General features: G+C 36.0%; 1 protein-coding gene across 1 annotated transcript; it reads left to right on the forward strand.

Annotated features, from left to right (window-relative positions):
- The first annotated feature begins 5,299 nt into the window (after nt 1-5,299).
- On the forward strand, nt 5,300-16,495 carry LOC149404768 (ABC transporter B family member 2-like). The gene is made up of 12 exons (XM_089605392.1): nt 5,300-5,659; nt 6,180-6,234; nt 6,365-6,540; nt 7,882-8,082; nt 8,665-8,924; nt 9,616-10,165; nt 10,932-11,311; nt 11,604-12,025; nt 12,476-12,717; nt 13,378-13,625; nt 14,160-14,572; nt 15,737-16,495. Exons 1-12 carry the CDS (start codon nt 5,384-5,386, stop codon nt 16,288-16,290), a joined length of 3,777 nt encoding a protein of 1,258 aa, XP_089461518.1. The 5' UTR covers nt 5,300-5,383; the 3' UTR covers nt 16,291-16,495.
- The last annotated feature ends 578 nt before the right edge of the window (nt 16,496-17,073 follow it).

The raw sequence follows: 17,073 nt of genomic DNA on the forward strand, positions 1-17,073 counted from the left end.
AAAGAAATTTATTTTTAAGGAAACTTAATGTTATTTTTATATTTATTCATTCATGCTCTACGTGGGATTTTATTAGGAGGCTCTAGCTTACTAGCTTTTTTAAAATTTACAATTTAGAAATAGCCAACGTTTTAGTAATCTTTTGTAACTAGCCAATTCCTGATGCAATAAGACATAATTACCCTTATTTTTCCCCTCAATTTTTGCCAAAATAAATTAAATAAAAATAATTATCTATACCTAAATACTCTCTCTCTCTCTCTCTCTCTCTCTCTCTCTCTCCATCTATTCGTTACATTTTTAGCCACAACGGAGGTAAAAAAACACCATCATCGCAGCTAATTGTCGAAAATACATGTTTTAATAGGTTTCTGGTAGAAACCTATTAACAGCTATTACCGACTATTAGTTTAAACAGAAACCTATTAACAGTTATTAATGACTATTAACTGCAATTTAATGTTTTTGACCTTTGTCCATGACTAAAAAATGTGACGAAAGAGAGAGAGAGAGAGAGAGAGAGAGAGAGAGAGAGAGAGAGAGAGAGAGAGAGAGAGAGAGAGAGAGAGAACTAAGATCATAATAATTAGGGATTTTGAATAATAAGTTAGATGTTAAATTTCGATAAATAAATTATATTAGCTAATTAATAAGGGTAAAAATGGTATAAATAATGTGCCACATAAATAGAATGGCTATAAATTAAAAAAAAAAATCTGAAATGTATGACAAAATGAAATTCTTAAGTTTGAAACAAATTTCAAATTACTATAACCTATAGTTTTAGATTTTTTTCATCTCCATTTTAGTTAAAGAAAATGAATTATGATTAATTAAAGTTCCACTACCTAATGCTAAAGACCGTCACTTTTGATATAATTTATAGAGAAATCTGATGGTATATCATTGTCGTCTTTCTATGTTGTTAATTCGGTTGTGTCATTTTGTCTAAGTTTTGCGACTTAAATCATAAATGAGTTTTTATGACCCTTAATTAGGACGGCGAGTTTGCATGAAGTTGTGCTATGTCTGTCATCACTGATTATTTAGTTGACAACGATTACACAAATATGGATCTATATAGAGGTAATGCCTAACATGGATTAAAAAAAAAAACACTCAATCTGCTTATATAATTGGAAACAATTTCAAATATCCAGCATCCGTTATAGGGATGACAATTTGACCCGTTACCCGCGTTCCGGCCCGTTACCCGATTTATTCGGGTCGGGTAATACCCGTTCTTTTTGGGTAAACGGGTAATACCCGTTACGGTTTTAACGGGTCCGGATACGGGTAACGGAATAATCATCCCGTACCCGGTTACCCGGGACCCGACCTGTTAACTTTTAAATATTTAAAAAGATAATAAATTTTTATATGTTGCAATGAAGATGACCAAATTTACAATGAAGATGATCAATTTGCAATGAAGATTTCTTTTGTATTTTTTATTTATTTATTTTGAATTTTAATGTTTTTTATATTGTAGTAGCACTTTGATATTTTTCACCTAAATTTTATTATTTTTAAACTTTATATTGTTGATGGATTTTTATTTTATAAACGGGTAAGCGGGTCTACCCGACCCGCTACCCTTTTTTTAAACCGGGTAAACGGGTAACAGGTCTAATATTTTTAACCCGCTTACCCGGCGGGTATCCCGTTACCCGGCCCGTCTCAAAATCCGGGTAAACGGGTCCGGGTAACGGGTACAAAATTATAGCGGGTACGGGTAACGGAATAGGTTTACCCGGCTTTACCCGTACCCGTTGCCATCCCTAATCCGTTAGAGTTCGGTCCAAATGCAAATTAGATATTGGGCCTCCCAACTCAATATCGAAAGGGCTCATTTAATGGAAAATAAAATAAATAAATAATTTTCGATATTTAATTATCAAATTTATTTAATTATTACCGAGTAAAATAAAAAAAATCATTTGGGCCCATTCAAACGATTCGACGAGCTCAGGTCACCTCCATAACGAATCCTGACGAAGTCGGAATCAACGTAGGTGAAATAATCTCGTCTATAAACTCGGAGAGTTGACGATTTCTTCCAAGCTCATTCAAACGAGAAGGCGATGTGGCAGTAGTTGAGGCAACGAAGGACGAAATCGTCAGCACGTATCTCGTGGATTTCGCATCTCGTCACAACATAAATTCCTTCTTTCAGAGAGAATTTAGAGGTAAACTTTTATTATCGAATACCCTTTCTCTCTATATTTGCATTTTTCCGAGCTCGTCATTTGTGTTATTATTTGAACGAGAGATCGAATAGTAAATAAGGCCAATTATTTCTTCATGTTATTCATGTATTTATTATCGTATAATTAGTATTCGTTTTTTTATACGAAGTCTTTATGTGATCCACATTTAAATCAAAATCGAATCAAACACTTTGCACACTTTATATAGTCCAACATCGACTGGGTATTACGATCTCGGGCTCTTTATAAGGCTTGTGGGTTACTCCTCTAATTACCAAGTTTGATTTTAGATGGAACCCCACACCTTTAAGATGATATTAGAGCAGGGCCCATTCTCGGTTGTGGGTTACCTGATCGGGCCTATACTTCACGCTTCCAGTGCCTGTGCCAATGTGTGCATGTGCGCGTGAGGGGGTGTATCAAGGATAGTCCCACATCGACTAAGTAATTGTTGAAGATCAGAAACGACATCAACATCCAGTATAACCTTTTAGTTTTAAATTTTATAATGGAGTTACATAATAAGCTCCCTAAATTTTTCTTGATAGACCCTCTTTAAAAAAAAGACTAATAGCTAACTCGTCAATTTCAATTGATGGTTTGCAAAGTAGCTAATTTTTTTTCCTTCTATATTTAGTGAAATAGTTAAAACTTAAAAAGTGTGTGACTATTAGTTTTAATTATTTTTTTGATATTTTAATTAATTTTTTCAAAGTAATAAATTGCTTAAAACTACATCATTTCTAAAAAAGCAAAGTTTTTTTTAAGACTTGCACGAAACTTTTCATTACAAAAATGAGTAAAACCCTCATTGATACAATCTTAGATATAACACGAACTTAGGTCGGACTGAATCTAACACTGAGTATAGGTGTTTACTCATTTTGTGCATACTTCCATAAAAAGAAAGATATATCACTACTACAAATGTGGGTTTAAACATCACCGTTTGCACGACAGTTCTAAAAAAACTGTCGTGCAAACCCCAGAGCCGCGGCAAAAATTGAGCTCGCCACAGCGCGGAGGTCTTTTTATTTCACCTTGCACGACAGTTTTTCTTTGTGTGGGGTAAAATCAAAATTTATATCTTGCACGACACTTAATGAATTGTCGTATAAAATTTCAAATTGCACGACAATTATTAACTGTAATTCAAGCTTTTATAACCGAAATCGCGACGAGAATAAACTACGATGTGGCTAGTCACGTTGACAACACAAGTAAGTGTCGTACAATCAATGTGGTAAAAAATAAGAGTAACCCTACTATTTGAGATCAGGCTGCAATGAGAATGATCCATGCGTCAACGAGAGTCTTTTCCTGCCGCAACTAGGTCCTTGAAAACATATTTCCGTCGGCGGGAGATCCCAATATTCATTATGTTAGACTATTTGTAATTTTGCTTTGTTTCCACCGCGGCGGACTATAACCCCACCGAGGTGTGCGTAGCATATTTGAAACTCTCTCTATCTCTCTCTCTCTCTCTCTCTCTCTCTCTCTCTCTCTCTCTCTCTCTTCGTCCCTCTCTTTCTCCGCCCCTTTCTTCTGTCACCATCTCTTCTCCGCCCTTCGCCAATCTCTCTTCACCACCTCTCTCTTCTTTCACCCTCTTTCTCTATGCCCCTCTCTTCTCTTACACTACCTTCTCTCACCGTCTCTATCCTGAGGTCTTCGGCGTGAATCCTTGCACAAGAAACAGGACGAGAGAGAATTCGAGAGAGAGAATGGTCAAGAGAGAGAGAGGAATTGAGTCGTCTCATTCCTCTTTTTCGAATTTGAGCGTTCCATTTTCTTAGGCTTTGTAATTGGGTTTATTTCGTCATTTTAGGGTTTCGGCATGAATCTAAGAAAGAGAAAATGAAGAGGAAATGTCGAGATTCACTACAACTCGTTGGAGTTCAACGACGCTCTGATTCATTTTGATGTAATGAAAATCTCAAAATTTCTTTTATTCCTCTTTTCAAATTTCTAAAAAGAAAATTAGGGCTTAATTTAGTTTTTATGATTTGAGGTAATGGATTCGTGAATTGTTGTTCGATTTTGTGGATAGTTTGATTTCCTTCTTAATTTTGTGTGTTTAGGTCCTAATTGAGTTAGAACTAAGGTTCTCTAATAATGGATTTGTTGAGAAGCATGCGTGAATGATAAATACACTTAGAGATTGACAGGGTTGGTCTTTTACAATACGAGAGTGGAGCTAGGTTGTGTCAAAATTGCGACGGGAAATGGAAGGTAAAGGCTGGAAGTGGTTTTCACTATAGCCGAGGCTGCTGCGGCATCTCCAGGTTTAGATTTGGTTGATTAGAATGAAGGGCGTGTTTTTTGTGCTTTACGGATGCACAAAATCGAATTGTGGATAGAGGAATAATTGTGGGTAGTTTGATTTTTTTGGTAAATAATTTTTATATTGAGTTAGAAGTTTGTGATCTTCTGTGGTGTTTTTATTTTTATTTTTTTTATTACCAATTTGTTCTCTGGTTTCTTTGTGCATATTAAGATAAAATGTGTAATAAAATAGACAATTAAGATAAAAGTTTACGGAGTAGCTCAAAATGGTTTTCTCAAAATGCAATAAAATTTCAGTCAGAACTTGTGTAAAATTTGAATGATGGAGTTGAAAACAAAACTTATATATTGTGATTTCTGGGAGAGAGAAAACAATTGAGAGAAAATATTTTGAAGTCTTAAGGTTAAAGATGCACATGTTTTTTCAATTTTAGGCATAATTTTAATTTCTCCCCTTAAATTAATTTGAAATATGTTGTTCAATTTTCCAGCGCATTTACAATGAATATATGAAAAGTCCATAATATTACTTAATTGTTTTTAGTTGCTTATTTGTTAAAATTGAACGGTAAACCCCATATAATGTAAATCTAAGCGGCATTAATTATCCCCATAACTCTTTGGATAATTTAATTTATTTTCGAACAACACCTAACTCTCAACCTCTCCAAAGTTATTGATCCACATCATATATACACACACAGCTTTCTTAAGAACCCATGTACATCTCTACACCTATTTTTGCCACACCCCTCTCTCTCTCTCTCCCTCCCTCTCTCTCTCTCCCTCTCTCTCTCTCTCTATCTCTCTCTCTCTCACACACACACACACACACTTACACACACACACATACACACATACACACACACACACAGAGCTAAGTGGTTATGGCCTCGCCGGGCTTGTCTTCCGGCAAAACCAACATGAAAGATCAAGAAAAAAATGAAGGAAATAATAGTAAGAAGACGCCAACAAATGTGCCGCTGATAAAGCTGTTCAAATTCGCTGACTTCTATGACTACGTTTTGATGACGATTGGATCGATCGGAGCTATTGTTCACGGTGCTTCGGTGCCTATTTTCTTCATCTTCTTCGGAAAGCTCATCAACATTATAGGAATGGCCTATCTCTTCCCTAAAGCGGCTTCTCACAAAGTTGCCAAGGTATTAGATGAGAAAACTACTAAAAAATTTCATATATTGCATTTTAAATTAAGTAATCATTAATAATTGTCAATACTTTTTTAACGAAAAAAGAAAAATGATTATAACTTGACAGTTTAGACTTCCTTGTAGAGTTTATGATAATTTCTTTATCATCAATTACTTTGCTAATTAAATCATATATTTTACTATGATATATGATAAGTAATAGTAAAAAGGGGGATTAAAATTGTGAAGTGATCATTATTATTCCTTGTAGAGTTTATGATAATTTCTTTATCATCAATTACTTTGCTAATTAAATCATATATTTTACTATGATATATAATAAGGGATTAAAATTGTGAAGTGATCATTATTATTAGTATTGCTATGAGTTTGATTTTTGTGTAGAAAGGAAAAAGGAGATATAATAATGGATATAATTTAATCAAATCACGTTCAAGTGTACGTGGAATGTCCGATGGCAGGTACATTTGTCCAAATGTGATATTAATTGATTTTGTTTGTTTTTGTGCAGTACTCGCTGGATTTTGTATATCTAAGTATAGCTATATTATTTTCTTCATGGACAGGTATGGGCTACATATTTATCTCCTATAATCTCATCAAGCGCAAGTCAAAATTACCAATAACCAATCAGTGTTGTATATTCGATTATGACCTAATTTCGAATTACTATCTTAAACGGAAAAAAAAATATAGAGGTGGCTTGTTGGATGCATACTGGTGAAAGGCAAGCTGCTAAAATGAGAATGGCATATTTGAAGGCAATGTTAAGTCAAGACATTAGTCTCTTTGACACTGAAGCTTCCACTGGAGAGGTTATCTCTGCCATTACCAGTGATATTATTGTCGTCCAAGACGCTCTTTCTGAGAAGGTAATTAATTAATTAACTATATCCTTAATCTAATTATGTGTTTATCAGTTTTCTTTTGTTTTTTTTAACTTCTTGCTGAATAGATATATACTCAACCGAAAGTGTTAGTGATGTTGACTAACTAGAAATCTTAGCTTGGATGGGGAAAAAAAAAAAACACGCACACACACAACTAGATCTTAGCCGAAAAGGCTGAATTTTACATATTGTTTTCTTTTTAAAAATAAGATAAATAAAGACAAAGCATGTGTGAACAATTTATTTCTCTTTTTTATCAAATGAAATTTTCATCATACTAGTTTTAATATTCATTAAAAAGAAGGGCTATAATTCAAGATACACAGAAGCTAGTGGTTGAGAGAGCTTTTATTAACTAAAAATATTATAAATAAAATAGTTGAAGAAGTATACTTACAATTACAATATATATACCATTATTTAGGGGTGAGAGTTATGGTCGTTTTGGGGTAGTTGAAGGGATTGTCTACAAAAGCCTTGTATTGTGTAAACTTTTCGCATGGTTGAAATCTGATTTGGAAGTAAATGCGAAAGAGTTTAAAGTTTGCATTTATGAGACGGTTCGGCCGTTGAGAGTGCCTGTCAGGTGAGTGTGTTGGCTTTAATTAATTATATTTATAGGGAGTTTTGCCAGCTGGGAAAATTACCTAAACTTAATTGCTTCATGCATTAGGTTGGGAAAAGAGAAAAAGAAAAATTGTAGTCCTAAATAGTACCACCAATGAAGACCTCTCCGTTATTTATTGACTTTGGCCTCTAGCATGAATTAAGTAGGCACTTGTTTTTGCATTTCATTTTGTGTTTTATAAAGCCACTTGGGGAGGGTTACCATCTATAATCACAATTTTTTTTAATCACAATAACTAAACTAATATCCTATTATATATTTTATTAAGAGTTTAATAGTAATTGTAGTTATAGTGAATTGACTGTGCATGTAGAATAAAATATACTTACCCACTATATATATATAAATACAATGTTCTAATACTTTTTTATAATTATTTTGAAATGTTAATTATTTTTTTATCTATTAATTTACGTACATATTATATATGGTATTTCTTTATAAAAGAATACAGATGTCATAATATTGATAAGTATGAGATGTTTTTTGCAAAAAAAAAAAAAAATAGTACGAGATGCATTATTAATTAACTTCGAAAATAAAAGGGTAGAGTGAGACTGTGAAAAATAGAAGGCACGAGTAAAGGTTATTGTTTATTAGAAAAGTCCTTATTATCTGTGATTCCTGGACAAAACTATTTATGGTCTCTTCGAGTTATGACACCAAATTAAAAGTTTATTTTTACTGTGGGGCAGGTAGGGAACTTCATGCACTACATGAGCAGATTCTTGGTGGGATTTATTGTAGGGTTTGCAAGGGTTTGGCAAATAAGTTTGGTGACGCTCTCAATCGTGCCTTTAATTGCACTCGCCGGTGGTGTTTATGCCTATGTCGCCACGGGTCTGATTTCCAGAGTTAGAAAATCTTACGTCAAAGCTGGTGAGATCGCTGAAGAGGTTTGTACGGATTAATCCTTCTCTCTCTCTCTCTCTCTCTCTCTCTCACATACGTAGACCTTCTGTACACAAGCATGTGACACAATTAAATGGCATACATGAAATGGGACACCACAATGTCAATTGTCATGGATAATTGAGTATATATGGGATATATAGGATTGTTGTAATGTGTTAGATATCGCATGTTGTATCTTGTGAACTGGCAGTTTAAAAAGATTTAAGTTTAGGATTTTGATTTATTGATATTCGCCGCTTTAGTTGCTGCGTAGTAAATGCCATCCAGCAGTAATAAGTAGGTGGGATAATTTACAGTTAATGTGATTCTTGTTTTCAACATTGTTTAGGCCTAGGCGCCGTGTTAATTAAGTCCATAATATGTGTTTATCTAGTTACTATCACTATTCTAGATATTCATGTGCTAGACTACATAAATACTAAATAGAAGTCACTACACCAATATATTAATGTTTAAGGAATAAACCGAGGTGGACATAATAATCTTTAACTTGGGTTTTGATTCTGACCACTAATGTTCAAGTCAAGGGGGGGTAATTAATAATATAATTGACGCGCGTGCAGGTGATAGGGAATGTGAGGACAGTGCAGGCGTTTTCAGGGGAAGATCGGGCAGTGAAGATGTACACGTCAGCACTGGCACACACGTACAGGTATGGGAGAAAGGCTGGGCTGGCAAAGGGTCTTGGGTTGGGATTCATGCACTGCACGCTCTTCCTGTCGTGGGCTTTGCTTGTGTGGTACACCAGCGTTGTCGTGCACAAGAACATCGCCAATGGCGGCGAGTCCTTCACCACCATGCTCAACGTTGTCATCGCTGGCCTGTTAGCCCTAACTCTCTCTCTCTCTCAAAATCATTATCTACTCATAAACTAATTACTTACTTAATTATTAAACCCTAGTATGGTACTAGAATAGTTCATGATCAATAGAGGGTTAACTGTCACAAACATTGCCCTATAGTTCACTCGCTGCCCGATATGATTATTAAAAAAAAATCAATATAGAGATTACGTTTTGATATTTTCAATTTAGTTATATATATATATACATGTGTATATATATTGGAAACTAGTAGTTTTATTTATTAGCAAGCTGTTTTCTTCAAATTCTTTTCCTTCCATAAAAAGTTTACTTATGCAAGTGACATTTTAGCTTATATACTAGCTATTACCTTTAAGAAGTAAAATTATCTTCAAATTACTAATTTGTTTTATTTTATCTAACAATATAATTTTTTATTTATTTATTGAATTAATACATAAACAACTAGAAGAAACTAGTTTATAATTTTATAAAGTATATCATTAAAACAAAATCTTAAATTCATGGGATGATAGTTTCCATTAGTTGTTATTTATATGAAATTGACTACAATGCCACAAAATAAAGATAATAAAAGTTCTGTTTTGCTAAAAAATTAGTCTAAGACCTAATAATAGTTCATGAAAGAAATACTTCAGCAAACTCATCAAACTCTGACTCTATCATACAATATTTGGTGGTGATGGTTAGGTCGCTAGGGCAAGCGGCGCTGGACATATCATCATTCGTGCGAGCGAAGGCAGCGGCGGCGCCGATCTTCGAGATGATCGAGCGTTCCACGGCCTCGTCGAAGGCCCAAACCTCCGCGGGGCCCGGGCGGAGGCTCGAGAAGCTCGAAGGCCACATCAGATTCCGCGACGTGACGTTCAGCTACCCGTCCCGGCCCGACGTGGCGATCTTCGAGGGGTTCGGGCTCGAAATCCCGGCCGGGAAGATCGTGGCGCTCGTGGGCGGGTCGGGGTCGGGGAAGAGCACCGTGGTGGCGCTGATCGAGCGGTTCTACGAGCCGCGGTCGGGCGCGGTGATGCTCGACGGCGTGGATGTGAGAGAGCTTGATCTCAAGTGGATGAGGGGTCAGATAGGGCTGGTGAATCAAGAGCCGGCTTTGTTCGCTACCACTATAAAGGAGAATATCATGTATGGGAAAGATACGGCCACCATGGAGGATATTACACGCGCCGCCAAGCTCTCTGAGGCTCTCTCCTTCATCAACAACCTGCCTGACAGGTTTGACACTCAGGTATGACGTTGTGTATATTTTATGTTAATATATTAATTGATGGTAAATGGTTGTAAGGAAATAAAAGAGTAGGAAATGTTCAGTTCAGAGGGAAATATATAATTTATCCTAAATTTTAATGACTTTCCTATAAATTAAATTAACTATCTTAGTATATTTTATTAACTAAAGCTAACTACTTGTACTAAGAATCTAATATATATAGGGTTCCAATAAGCTCCATAGAATACTAACAAAATAGTTATTTTCTTTGAATTTGTTGTTACTTAAAAGAATAGTGGGTATTTCTTTTTCTTCTAAACTACAAAACGTTTTTTAGTCTGCTATAAAAATAAAGGTAGAAGGCATATGGCTACTTTAGATTTTTTAGGTTAAAATTCTAGCTTAAGTATCTAATTATTAAGAAAATAGTAAAAAATTCTAGCTTTAAATACTATATTAGGTGAGACATATATATATATATAGATATGAGTTGAGCTATATCCTTAATATTTGAATAATTAAGCTATAATTTTAACAACCGAGAGCAGTGACTCATCTATTTAACATAATTGTTTAAAGGAAATCTAGGGATTGATTTTATAAGAGTCAAAGTTTATATCACTAAATTTTGAATTTTATCATTCTGGCTTTTGGGAACACACATAATTCTAGCTCATATATTAAAAAAAAAAAATCCCTTGTTTATAAAAACAATTACAAATTTTAATTCCAGATATTAGAAGTGAAATTATTACCTATTTTCATGTTTTTTTTTCCTTGTTAGGTTGGGGAAAGAGGAATACAACTATCCGGTGGACAAAAACAAAGGATTGCGATATCGCGCGCGGTAGTAAAAAACCCGACGATCCTCTTATTGGACGAGGCAACGAGTGCTTTGGATGCGGAGTCGGAGAAGAGCGTTCAAGAGGCTCTGGACCGAGTGATGGTGGGCAGAACGACCGTGGTGGTGGCCCACCGCCTGTCCACCATAAGAAACGCGGACATTATCGCAGTGGTGCAGGGCGGGAAGATTGTTGAAACCGGTGGCCATGATGAGCTCATCTCAAACCCTAACAGCGTCTACGCCTCTCTCGTCCACCTCCAAGAGGCCACCCCTCTCCACCGCCTTTCCTCCTCCAACTCCAACTTGGGTCGCCCCCCGAGGTAGCTAACTTGCTCAACAAGTTATCGTCCATTTCTCAAACTCATGCTTATAATTTTTATTCTATTTTAAAAAAAAAAAACTACAATTCAAAATCATACCAATTTAATTAAAAACTAAAACTCAATTTATTTACGAAAAATTGGCTATATAGTAATGTGAAACTGTAAATATAGTTACATGTGACCCATTTAATTACAAGTATCATCTTGTATACCAACTTTATATGGGAAGTTTATGATTATAAATTAGCATTTGTTTTTGTAATTCATGAACAAGCTATGAATGTGGCAGCATTAAGTACTCACGCGAATTGTCGAGGACGACGACTAGCTTTGGAGCTAGTTTCCGTTCGGACAAGGAATCGATGGGCCGGATGGGCACGGATGGGCTTGACGGGACGGGGATGCCGACTGCGAAGGTCGAAGCGAGTAGGCTGTACTCGATGATCAAGCCCGATTGGGTTTACGGAGTTGTTGGGACTCTCTGCGCATTCATCGCCGGAGCTCAGATGCCTCTCTTTGCCCTAGGAATCTCCCACGCCCTCGTCTCTTACTACATGGGATGGGACGTCACGCAGCGCGAGGTCAAGAAGATCTCTCTCCTCTTTGTCGGAGGCTCGGTCATCACTGTCGTTGTCCACGCCATCGAGCACCTCTGCTTTGGGACCATGGGAGAGCGCTTGGTCCTCCGCGTAAGAGAGCAAATGTTTTCGGGTAAGTTTCGGTTTTTTTTTTTTTTTTGGGTATTGTAGGCTAATGAAATGTAGGATTTTTGCATATAAAAATAAATAAATAAAACCAATGTAGGCTTTATACATTATGTAAGTTTCAATCAAGGATTTAAATGACTGTAGTTGTTGGTTTTATTTTACCGAAATTTTAGAGACTTAAAAGGAAATGATGTTAGCAAAAATTTTATATCACTTGTAATCCTATTTTCAACATTTTGTAAAAATAAAACTCGAAATTTACCATAAAGTCTCCAGATTTCCAAAGACGCGAATTAAATCGGTGCCCCGCATATCCACCATTTTTTTGTGTGGTAATTTTAACTATTGCTAAACAAATGAAAGAAATATGTAATTTGTTATAAGAAGAAAGTTTTCTTTTCCAAACATTAGTACAAACAGCTAATTAATTAGTTTCTCCTTGTTTTTTTAATAGCGATGTTGAGGAACGAAATCGGGTGGTTCGACAGCATCGACAACACGAGCGCTATGCTCTCGTCGAGGCTCGGAGCTGACTCGACTCTAATGAAGACGATCGTGGTTGATCGGACGACGATTCTTCTTCAGAACGTCGGACTCGTCGTCGCGTCTTTCATCATATCGTTCATCTTGAACTGGCGTCTAACGCTGGTGGTCATCGCCACGTACCCACTTATCATTAGCGGCCACATCAGCGAGGTATTATCTTCTTCTTTATCTTTCTCATCTTAGACGATTCATTTCATGTTATTTAACAGTTTAGTAAGATCATTTGTCTCCTTTTCTTCTCCGTCTCTTGATTAAACTATAACATGTCATCATTTGTTTTTAACTATTTTTTTTAATGGAAAATATGAAATAAGAAAACACAGAATATATATCTAGATTCACCTATTGAGTGGTAACATTTTCTGTTATTTTTGGGTGGGACGTTAATTTTTTTTTTTTTTTTTGTATAAACGACGTGTCGCTCCCTAAAACATAGCATTTATTGCCCTTATTTTGAGAATGATAGACTTCTATACCTTTTTCATATTTTTCTGTTTGGATATCCCATGTTTACATAAAATTTTACGCTAAAAAAGAGCATGAATTTAAAAACAAACTTGAAATGAGGCATAGACGTCAACCGCTTAGAGAAATACGACAATCACCTTCATTTCTCGAATCTCTATCATCAGGCAATTTAAATTAAAGTATTTCATACTTTATTTCAAAAGCATTGCTTTTTCGAGGGACTTGTAAAATCTTTTTTTTTTTTTTTTTTTTTTTTTTGTAGTGCAACTTCACCATTCATTAAAAAAAAAAGGTTATAAGGGAGACCTAATTTAAGGTATGTTTTTGTCTTTGTTTATGCAGAAACTTTTCATGCAAGGATACGGCGGGAATCTAAGCAAGGCGTATCTGAAGGCGAACATGTTGGCCGGAGAGGCGGTGAGCAATATCCGGACAGTGGCTGCGTTTTGTGCGGAGGAGAAGGTACTCGATCTCTATGCCCGCCAGCTCGTCGAGCCCTCCAAGCGCTCTTTCACTCGCGGCCAAATCGCCGGCATTTTCTACGGCGTTTCTCAGTTCTTCATCTTCTCCTCCTACGGATTGGCCTTATGGTATGTCCCTTTGCCATGTGGATGATATGATTATGAACACATAATGAAATTCTCGCCTAAAAATTATAATGCACATCTTCCATGTCTAAATCACAAAAATTGAAATTTTTGGCTGTTTAATTGAGATATCTAATGTATTGTAATTATGATTTTGAAACTCAACCAGCTTAGACTATGCTCTCTATTTTGAAAATCAGCAAATCATATACATACCTGACATCAATTATCTTTTTTTTTTAATATATATAAAATTAAATCAAATCATAACGAGTTAAGAATTAACCACAAAAAATTAATAAATTATAGTTGTTTTTCTGTCTTCCGGAAAATAACAAATATAAAAGTTATCTTTTGACCTTAAATCGATTTTCATTGAGATAAATATTTACCTATACACATCTCAATTTAAAAAAAAAAAAATTGTTAAAGAATATTAAACTACATGTTCTTCTTTTTTTCTTTCAATTATGCTAGATTGCATGTCCTGTTCTTATTTTCGCTAGTATATGGCCTTTTTAAAATCTTGTGTTTCAGGTACGGCTCGGTTCTGATGGAGAAAGAGCTGTCGAGCTTCAAGTCGGTGATGAAATCGTTCATGGTTCTGATAGTGACAGCTCTGGCGATGGGCGAGACGCTGGCCCTGGCGCCGGACATCCTCAAGGGAAACCAAATGTTGGCTTCGGTGTTCGAGATTCTTGACCGGAGAACCGAAGTCAGCGGCGACTCCGGCGAGGAATTGGCAGCCGTGGAAGGCACCATCGAGCTCAGGGACGTCCACTTCAGCTACCCTTCCCGGCCGGACGTCCTCATCTTCGACGGATTCAATCTCAAGGTTCGCTCCGGGAAGAGCATGGCCTTGGTCGGCCAGAGCGGCTCCGGGAAAAGCTCTGTTATATCTCTCATTCTCCGCTTCTATGATCCTACCTCCGGCAGAGTTATGATCGACGGTGAGTTATATCGAAAGATCCCCTTTTTATTGTTGAAAAGAAAATATCAACATGATCCTATATCGAAATGCGCGACATATCCTCTCTACATCTCTACTTAATTTAAATAAATGACTCGTACCTTTTCTAAAAGTATATTATATCTCAAAAACCATTTTTTTCGTTAATTTAAAAAAATTAAAAATAAAAATAAACTCCTCAAAATACTCTTAATGAAAAAATTGGCGGAAAAAAACAAGGCGCCAAAATAGTTGGGAGAGTGGAAGCGACTTGTCATTCTCATTCAAAATTTTGACTTTTTCAATACAGAAAACTTAAATTTTCGTTGATTAGGTTGTAAGTGACTAATCGCTTTTAATTAAAAAAGTCACTTCTAATTATAAGCGACGAGTTCTAGGCGTCGCTTCTAAAACTTTTCTTTTGTAGTAGTGAATAAAAATAGATATATATATATATATATATATATATATATATATCATTAACTTCTTATAAATTTTTTATTTTTATTTTTTTATATATATATACAATAAAAAAATAAAGATTTATGTAATTAAGGGTACTATTTTGGGAGTTTAATTTTTTCTTTTGTAAAAAATAAACGAAAAAGTGGTATTTACGATGTAATATATTTTGAAGCGATTTAAACAAAATTTGAAAAATTGAGACCGGATCATACCGAATCAGAAATTTTTAAAAAAAAATTAGACCGGATAATTTTAATCTGTTGAAATATTCGGATTAGACCCGACTAAATATGACTAATTAGAAATCAAATCATATCCACCTAGAACGATCTGAGTGTTTTTTTTTTTTATTCTTCTTTCTTTTGTGAACTTTAGAACTCTTGCTCGTAAAATATCTCAAATAAGTAAATAAACATATATAAATATATATCTTTAAAATATCAGAATATATATTTCATCAATTGACTTGTCTAACTTAAATTATTATTATTATTATGGATATATGCCTTAAAATATATGAAATAAAATTGAAATATCAGATTAATTCCAGCCCGCTCTAAACTAGGTCCTTTTCGAAATTTGGTCGTAACGTTTAAGATCAATTGGAAAAATCTGAGCATATTATGTGAAGGGGGTGAAAAAGTAATATTTTCCAAAAGGAACATATATCCGGTATTTTATTCAAAAAAATATGATGCAGGGAAAGACATAAAGAAGTTGAAGCTGAAATCCGTTAGGAAACACATGGGCCTAGTCCAGCAAGAACCGGCCCTATTCGCAACAACGATATACGACAACATTCTGTACGGCAAAGAAGGCGCGTCCGAGTCCGAAGTCGTCGAAGCCGCCAAGCTCGCCAACGCCCACGCCTTCATCAGCGCCCTCCCCGAAGGCTACTCCACGCGCGTCGGCGAGCGTGGCGTCCAACTCTCCGGCGGCCAGCGCCAGCGCGTCGCCATCGCACGCGCCGTCCTCAAGAACCCGGCCATCCTCCTCCTCGACGAGGCCACGAGTGCGCTCGACGTCGAGTCGGAGCGCGTGGTCCAGCAGGCGCTCGACCGCCTCGCGAGGAACCGGACGACCGTTGTGGTGGCCCACAGGCTTTCGACCATAAAAAACGCTGATCAGATCTCGGTGGTTCAGGATGGGAAGATTGTTGAGCAAGGAACCCATTTGGGCCTCGTTGATAAGCCCAATGGGGCTTATCGGAAGCTCATCAACATTCAGCAGCAACAACAAGAAGAACAACAATAGTCCGGATCATTTATTTTTATTTATTCATATCATAGGAGTTATTTATTTCGATTTCGATTTGGTTTTTTTTTTTTTTTTTTTTTTTTTACGGAAAAGAAAATTATTTTAGACGTACTACAGTACACTCTACAATCTACACGTGTTTACTTGATACAGAAATTGTTTGTTTCTGTGAATAAATTAAGATGATTACGAATGATTTATACATATATACGGCATTATTAGATTACGGCGATATATGTTTGTTTCTACGTAGTATAGCAGTAGATTAGACTCAGGAATTTAGGTTATTAAACAATTTTACGTATTTTTTAAAGGGTAATTAAGCTAAATGGTCTCCCGAAAATAAGCAATTTATTTTTAGTCCACATTTAGTTAATTAATGGTAAACAGCCATTGAGATTTATTTACAGTCAAAATGGGACAAGATTGCCCTTTGTTATTCCCGCCCATTTTGTGATCACGGTTATTAAATGTCATCGGCTCAAATATTTGGTCATTAATAATGAAGAAAATTGAGGAAAGTCATTATAACCGTATCCATTCACACGCTATTTACTGCTCTTCAGGAAAAAAGAAAAAGAAAAGAGGATTTGGCCGCCATCAATGGCCGAGCCCGAGCATCCCCCTCCTCTCTCTCATCGTCATCGTCTCCTTCATCTCCTTCTCCTATCTTCTTTTTCATTCCTTGCGCGCCATCAATGGCCGAGACCGAGCACCACCCGCGCGTGTTCCAGCTGAGAAAACGAGGACAGCCACGAGCCGCCGAGGATGCCGGACCGA

The sequence above is a fragment of the Urtica dioica genome, chromosome 2 (assembly GCF_054948205.1).
Source record: "Urtica dioica subsp. dioica isolate 48M chromosome 2, U.dioica_male_clone48M_v1_H2, whole genome shotgun sequence".
Classification (NCBI taxonomy): Eukaryota; Viridiplantae; Streptophyta; class Magnoliopsida; order Rosales; family Urticaceae; genus Urtica; species Urtica dioica.

Excerpts from the sequence above, each read along its gene's own strand:
- LOC149404768 (XM_089605392.1), top strand. The coding sequence starts at position 5,384 with ATGGCCTCGCCGGGCTTGTCTTCCGGCAAAACCAACATGAAAGATCAA. Across the intron at positions 8,925-9,615 it reads AACGTTGTCATCGCTGGCCT|GTCGCTAGGGCAAGCGGCGC; the intron begins GTTAGCCCTAAC and ends GGTGATGGTTAG. Across the intron at positions 14,573-15,736 it reads CGGCAGAGTTATGATCGACG|GGAAAGACATAAAGAAGTTG; the intron begins GTGAGTTATATC and ends AATATGATGCAG.